Raw genomic sequence first — 8,171 nt, 5'->3', positions numbered from 1 at the left:
TGGTCAGTTTCGATGGCAATCATCCAAACCACAACCAACCTGGAGATTCACCAGTAAAACATACATATCGGGGTCATAAGATATTTGTTTTGTTTTGTTCTTGGCCATGTAGCATTACTGCAGTGATAGTTGACTAATAGCACTAGGTGAAGAAAACAGCCCAAAGAGAAAAATCTCAGCCAGGTATGTAGCTTTGATGTACAAAAATACATTTATTTTCAACAATTTCAAAACCACTGTCTTTTTTTTTACAGTAGAAATATTCAAATGGAACAATAAAATCAAGAACAGTATATGTACATATACTGTATATATAGACATGACTCATGCATTTGTATTCCAGTATTTAGTACAAGTATTGCAATTGTCTGCCCCATTTAACCCTTGGAACAAAAAAGCAGGATCTTTAGAAACACTCCTCATCCCGATCTATGCTGTAGATGGTCGGATTTCTCTAGGTCGCATTCTCTCAGCATCTCACAGAGAAGAACGCAAAGGATCTCTCACAAAAATTAACAGGTACAAAATCCGGCCTTTCCTCCCATATATATATACAGTATATCATTTTTTAAAACAAGTGGACTCAGGCTGAGCCTGAAAAGAAAACAATGCTGACGGCATGGCTTGAAGTGACCCTACGGAACAGAAGTGGAGTGTGCGAATGTGTGGAGGGCCGGGTGCTGGAAACGAGAAAGCTGGCTTGGAAAGCCACACGCCTCAGGGGCAAGAACTAGCTTAAGGGAAGTGAAGGCAGACATTTGACTGTAAGGAAGTTGTGTACATCTGACAAGCAAATAGCACAGCATTGCTAAAATCATCTTTGACTAATATCATTAAAGGCTAGCCCCCTATTTGGCCTGCAGGGCTTACATGGACTCACGATGCCACCAACGCCACGTCCCTCCCAACCTCACTGATCATCCTGTGCCCAGATGCACTCACTAGGCCTCGCCAGGTGCCCGGGGGACTTTTCTGAGCTCAAAGTAGCCCATGAATTCTCCAGAAGGGTCATACATTCCCACGGCACCCAACCAGAAAGCAGAAATTGCTGTCACTTTTAGACCTATGGCCAACCTTCTTTACAGAAAAGCATCTTCTCAGGCTGATAAATATCCTCAATGCTTTCCTTTTGGAGGGGAAGCCTTGTTTCCCTACCTGCGTCTCAGTTTGTAGTCTCTGGTGGGCTTCCTCTTGCAACTTCTTCTATGTCACTGATGGCACAAAAAGACCCCTTGTTCTAGGATGTCACTCTAATCCTTCCTTTACTAATTGTCCCAAAGAAGCCCTCCCCCCGCCCCCCTTTATATACATAAGTAGAAACCAGCTATGGCATGGATACAGAGATGCAAGAGTTATGTGTGACAGACAACTGGAGAGCATCCAGAACCCAACACGTCTCGCAGGCCTGGGGGTTGGTCAGCTCTGAGGGTGAGTGCATAAGCCAACACACGCATCTTTCTTTTTTCTGTTTTCTTTTTTACTAAACATTAAATTATTTCTTAGGAAATAAAAAGCTATTTACATTGTAATTATATACAGTAAGCCACCTGTAGCCTCGCTATTGACATGCACGAGGCAGGGCATCTTTCGTAGAGGTGTGCACACTTTCTGCAGCAACTTTCACTCCCCACCAACCCACCTCCTGCAGATCTAGCTGGGAAATGGTCTGTGTTTTAGGTGTGTGTGCTGGGGGGAGGGTGTTAGTGATGCTGTGTGGGTGGGTGGGAACGTGGGAGGTTAATGAAAAGCCAACCAAACTTAAACAATAAAAAAAAAAAAAAAAAGGGAAGAGAGACCACAAGGAAAAAGAGAGTCTTCACATGGTCAGTGGCAGAACAAAGCAAGAAAGCCATGGGAAGATGCATCCTTTGCCCTTAGCACAAATACAGCCATTTATTCCTTTTGTCCCATTTTAATCAGCCAAGAATGCCTTTGCCTCCCAAAGCTAAGCATCTGCCTGCTATTTATGGAGGGACCCTTGGTAAACAAAAGGTAAAAAAGACATTTTCGTTTTCCCATAATAATAGTCATAGTAATCATCAAAAATAAAGTCAGAAAGATGGTTGACCACGTGGCTTGTTGGTATTAAACGCTAGTGCAGTTGGGGATCTCCTTTGTGCTTTCGCTGTTTGCAATGGTGGCAATGCCTCCTGCGGAGGAGAGAAGCAAAGAGGATCAGTTTCACAAGGGCAAGGATCTTCGTCTGTTTTATTTACTGCTAAATATCAAGCTAACTTGAACAGGTGTTTAATATGCATTTATTATAAACGGGACACCTGGATGGTCTATCCTAGCAGCTCATTGACTTAGGTCACCTGTGTTTAAAGTGCACCAGCTCCCACACCAGCACACAAGGGAGGAGCGATGCCTTGCCATCTCACACACTACTGATAACGACAGTAAGAGGCAACGTGCAGTGAACACTTGTGGTGTGACAGGTGCTATGTTAATGCCGTACTATCATTTCGGTATCACCACAATTTTAGAAGATAGGTACTATTATTCCCATTTGACAGATGAGGAATTTGCCAGAGCCTGTATGCATCTGGTTATTCATTAGGACATTTACTGCTTTTGCTTCATAGAGAAAAAAAAAATCCCAACAGTAATGGATAGTTGGCCTCATCCCTCCCCTACTCTGACTCCAGCACTTTTAATCTTGGTCTACTTCTAAGAGGAAAAAAAAAAAAAAAAAAAAAGAAGCCCTCCACTTTCATGTAGCCAGAGGTAGCAGACAAATTTTAAAACATGATTGTGCCTCTGTAGTCAGCTGTTTCCCACCCCATCACCTCCAGTCTGGCACCTGCTGAAGGACAGGCCCCGTGGGCTGACTGCCCTTATATGTGGAGGACAGAGGACACGGGGGCTTGGAGGTACCAGCACACATACCTATGACCCGGGTGTCCAGCTCTTTGTCCAGCAGTTCCTCGGGCTCGGTGAAGTCACTGAGTGTGATTTTGGGGGCGTTCTCACTTTGGCTTACTGACCCAATCATCTCCTGCTCCTTGTCGTGTTGGACTTGGGCATAGATGTTAATCCAAGGGATTTTCCTACAAAAATCAGATTATGATCACAGGATACTCCAACCTTGGGCCATTGGGAGATTCTGGGCCTTCAGGGGAGGAAGAAGCTATTTATAGGATAGGCCAATGTCAGGGAAAGGGGCTGGTCACCTAGACACTGTAGCCATGAGGCCAAACAACACAAGGCCAGAGACCAGACACCGAGGGGAGATGTAAACCACAGAATTCCCAGAGGAATACACCTTCTTCTGGGGTAAACCAAGCAGGTGTAAACATAAGGCTGATGCCATTGAGCAGGTAGGCACTAGAACCCTCAAAATACTTCTCCATTATTAAGTTTTTCAAGGAGCTGGACTTTGAGACTCATATCTTTTTCTAAGGTTGCATCAATTTAATCAATTCACATTGGTTTCCCTTATGAAGAGCCAAGAAAGAAAAGGCCTCTAGCCATTGCTACTATTTTCGGAACACTGTCCAAGGGCCAAAGATCTGAAATACTTGGGTACTCAGTTTCCTCATCTGCTTGATGGGAATAACAATAGCTTCCTTGTAGGATTGTGGAGAGGAGAAAGGCAAGGTTTAAGAGAAGCTAAATAATCTCCTTCAAAGACACAAAGGTTGTAGCTTTGGAAACAAGGCAGAAAGACTTGAGGTTGGAGGAGTGGGTGGTTGAGACTGAAATTTTCTTGGAGGATTCATCTTCTGACGCCTTTCTGTATCCCCTGACCTACTGGGTCCCAGACCTGAAGCATCTTGTGAATCCCTCTAACCCAGTGCTTCTCAGACTTTAATGTGCTTATTTCTCACCCAGGTTCTTGCTAACATGCATTTGTGACTCAATAGGCCTGGATGGATGGGGTGAAATGGTGCATTTCTGCCAAGCTCCTGGGTGATGCTGAGGCTGCTGGTCTGATCCCCAAACTTTGAGTTGCAAGAATCTAAGACATCAAACTCAGCCCCCCCTCCTCCTTCTACTCTTCTCAGGATGGTGTCCTTTTTTTTCCTTCAGAGCATAGCTCTAAGAGGCCTCTCCTGCCCACCCTACCTCTCCTGTGATAAATATAGAATTATGGGGCAATGTTTATGAAAGAAATGAATAGGGTGCTGGGTTTAGGGCTATATAAAAGATAAGTCTGCTGACTTTGTTTCCCATTATGCTAAAAGCCTTATATGTGCTGGGTTCATGTTCTCTGTCTTCTCTGCTATAGGTGCAACTTAGCCCAGTGCTTTGCATGTGGTTGATATTCAGTAAGTATTTGTTGAATGAATGAACAGATGACCTCAAAACTTGTGCTCTTTCTATTTCATATATTAGATCCTCAAACAGAAAGACCACATTTTTACCTTGGAATATTATCTCTAAAAGAAACCTCTCTTACCCATTAAATGGGGGGAAATTGGATTGAAGTCCAAATATTTCCTGAAGCTCATCAAGGGCAATGATATTATCAAAACTTAAAACATCTGATACCCATCCCAATCCAGAGCATACTGTAATTTTCCAAAGGAGAATCACTCTGTTGCCCTAGTACAAGGCAGTGGTGTCTTCAAGCTTCAACCTTCCTTTTCCCCACTCCAACCCCAATTAGGAGAGTGTGGGGCCATTTAATAAGGTTTGCTTGTAGCTAATTAGCTTGTAGCTAATTCATTTGGAAGGATCCAAAAATAGGTATGAAACATGAGTGGTTTCTACCACTCCTTTACATTCAGTTTTTGTTCCTTTACTGGTCACTTTTCATACATTAAGAGAGGTGTCCTTGTGACTCCTACTGGTCTAAACCAGCTTAATATAATTTACAAGGACCTTAAATGAATAGATTCTATGTGAGGCAGCAAATGTCAGGCTCTCTAAATATGTATAATTAAAAATTCATGTTGGCCCTTACTTTCCTCTTATCTAAATAGAAATGCAGCCTAACGACTTAGATTTCTTTTAATCATAAAAGTACATATTACTCATGAACGTTGGGATCAGCTGTAATATTTATTAGGTGCTGGAGGCAGTCAAACTATTCCTGATCACACAAGTTTGTGTACTTCAGAAGTAGTCAGAGTTCACTGCCTCCCTCTTCCTGCTTTCCTGGTGATACTTGTGAGGATTTGGATAAATCTGCCCTTATAAAGACTGTTCTCTTTATTATTTAGGGATAATCTTTAATCTTTAAAGAACAGGCAGATTTTTTGAACATTTTTCATAGTTGGGTGGGAGGGAAACAATTTTATGTCATAATGTTTACGTTTTAAAAACCTGTTGAATTACTTTTCATTTAACACATGTACTTGAAGAACTAATGAGAATACTAGATTAAGCCAAATTTAATCTAGTAAGAAAGGTGGAAAATAGATTTAGGGTAAGAAAGGTGGAAAATAGATTTAGGGAGATCTCTTGGCCTACACATTCATATCAGTTTGATTAAGAGAAGGAAGATGGATCAACCAAGTCACCTATAAAAACCTCCATTTTTGTTTGCTCCAGCTCTAAGTGTTAGGAGCCTATAGGAGGCAATTTAGGTCTCTCTATATTTCTCTGAAGCAAGTATGTTTCAGACCATGATGAAAGACATGCTTAAAAAAAAAAAGGCCAGAAAAATATATAAAATCTCAAAAGTTTTCTTGGATAACCAGAAAAAAATCCCAGATCTACAGTATAGAGAGAAAGTCTTGTTGGGCAGATTTCTCAGAAATTAGCTATCCAAGAATAATATCAAATGTGAGAAACGGTGATATTTTATTTAAAGGAAGCCTGGAGCTCATGGTAACTCTCTTCTCCTTCCCCTGCTAAATGGCCACTGGGGGCACTGAGATTTTTCTCAGTGCCTGGCACATAGGGGGCACTCAGTAAATTTTTGTTGAATAGATAAGTGGTGTAATGAGTTAATGCTAATGATAACACAGAGAAAAGTATTAGGTCTGAAAACAGCTTGGCCAGTGATCTGGAAACAGAAACAGAACTGCCCTTTCTCTGGATGTACTGAATGTTTGCCAGCCAGGTGCAGAGATTTATATTTAAATTAATTAAAATTAAATAAAATTTAAAATTCAGGTCCTCAGACATACAAGTGGTTATTGTATTGGGCAGGACAGATTACGGTACACTCTCACCATCACAGAAAGTTCTATGGGACAGCAATTCAAGAAACAAAGGAGGTTCTGGGAAGCACAGATAAGAAGAACCTGACCTGTACTGGTCAGCAGGCCAGGCACCCTACACAGCGACATCACTATAGAGGGCCAGGTGATGTGGAGAAGAAGAAGACCAAAGAAATAAAAGAAGATCCAATAGAACCTCAACCAAAGGGCTCTAGCCCTGGAAGAAAACTTCCAGAAAAGGTCATTGATGACTGGTTATACTTGGTGGACTCTACCGTGCATCCAGTTTGAGTGGTATATGTTCCTTCTGGCCTTAACTACACTATTCACTGTCAGGGACAGAGAAAGAATTGGCTGATACTGGAGATTACAGAGGTAGAAGAATTCAGAGATGTCATTATTATGTGGCAGAGATTCAAGAATTCCAATGTACACATTTCGAGATGCCTACATTAATAAATTGACTGTCTAGAATGTTTAGCAGCATTGGTAAGACAACAGAAAACCTCCTAAGTCACAGGATGTCTTGCCTTAGTTTGGAGACGCCTGACACAAATACCTTTCTGTAGGACGTCTACTGGCTATTGTCCTCAGCAACCATGAGATTCTAGAAGCCAGAAGGTGACAAATTTGGTTTAGTTGATCTTGAAGCTCCAGCAACCACTGGGCTTCCCCACAATTAAATCCTTGGATGAATAAAAGTGTACTCTGCATGTAACTGAAGTATATCCATGAGTGAGTGTTGCCTTGACTAGACTGTTTCTATTATAGAATATTTGTTCTCTACTTGTGATATGAAGGTTTGTTTCCATCCTCAAAGGCAACATAGGCAGGTAGGTTCACATGTCTTGATCCAAGATAATAGGGACTCACACACTGGTCTAGTGATTGAGTAGGAAGGTAAAGTTCACTCTGTCCTGATATGGAGAGTGTTGAAGGCTTCCTGCTAGTTTGGTAATGCTGAGATGTATATCGAGGAAAAATTGAAGCCTGAGTTATGCACCACAGGGCAGCTAAGGAGGCCTGGGAGAGAGGGTGGAGGAAGGTACCGTTACATCTGATGGTTATCAAAATCTAAAAGCATTACCTTCAGTGTCTAGGGTGACTCCCAGGACCAAGTTTTGCTTTCAGCATAATTAATGACCTTTTTACTTTAACCAGTCTTTTTATGAAGCACATCTCCATGCCACTGATATGATTTTTTGAGAGCCTACCATATGCCGTGTTATGACACAGAAGATACCTTTGGAAGTTCTCTGTTACCTGTAGTAGCTTGGCATTGTCAATTATTTAGTATATACCAGGTATAGATAGTATTATATTTACCTTCTATAGCAAGCCTAGTAACTATTTTTTTCTCTATTTTACAGACAAAGAGACTAAAGCTTAGGGAGGCAGATTCAGTTGCCCAAAGCTACAGATGTGATGTTAAAATTGGGTCTGATTACAGAGCTCATACTCTGAACCAAGACCACCATTTGATAGAAGTTTTACATTATATAAATAAAGGTACAGAATTATTGATTTCAATTTCATGTTTTAATAAGTATCCTGTGATGTCACTCCTCCTGTGGCCTTCAAATAGAATTTCTGAATACATGTGAAGTTTGGTTTTCCTGATCAATTGCCCTTTAGAAACAGGCGAAAGAAGGACAGAGATAAAGGTTGAATATTTTTGGCACGCAAATTTACACAGAGAGACCAGGGCAGCTATAATACAAGATAAGAAAATGTGTATTTGTATACGTCCATGTGGCTCCAGATTTCCGCTGCATTTCATCTAAGTAGATGGTTAAGTAACCACCCTGAACGGGCGTTAAGCTGTAGAAAATCAGCTAAATTTCTAAAAATTTTTTAGAAAAGCTCCTAAAAATCCAAAACTTTACTTTAGAAATTTAGGTGAGGTTTGAAAACTCTTTCCACTTCTCTTGAAGAAAATAAATTGATTTCATAGGTTATCTTTTATTTTCCTAACTCAATATATGTATAAATTGGATAGAGTTCAGATTCTTAAACCCATTTATTCCTTGACCTTCAACCATTCCTGCTTTTCCCCAA

At 41.0% G+C, this 8,171-nt stretch overlaps 1 protein-coding gene across 1 annotated transcript in view; it reads right to left on the bottom strand.

Annotated features, from left to right (window-relative positions):
* Positions 1-326: 326 nt before the first annotated feature.
* The window catches only part of SORCS3 (sortilin related VPS10 domain containing receptor 3), a 584,039-nt gene continuing 576,194 nt past the window's right edge, over positions 327-8,171 (bottom strand). Inside the window, exons 26-27 of the mRNA XM_055299867.1 lie at positions 2,890-3,050; positions 327-2,150 (exon numbers count right to left, since the gene is read on the bottom strand). Coding sequence (XP_055155842.1) covers positions 2,086-2,150; positions 2,890-3,050 — 226 coding nt within the window. The 3' untranslated portion in view covers positions 327-2,085. The remainder of the gene's footprint in view (positions 2,151-2,889; positions 3,051-8,171) is intronic.

This window comes from Nyctereutes procyonoides, unplaced genomic scaffold (genome assembly GCF_905146905.1).
Source record: "Nyctereutes procyonoides isolate TBG_1078 unplaced genomic scaffold, NYPRO_anot_genome, whole genome shotgun sequence".
Lineage (NCBI taxonomy): Eukaryota > Metazoa > Chordata > Mammalia > Carnivora > Canidae > Nyctereutes > Nyctereutes procyonoides.
The sequence above is the reverse complement of the archived record's forward strand: the minus strand, read 5'-3'. Positions and strand labels throughout refer to the sequence as shown.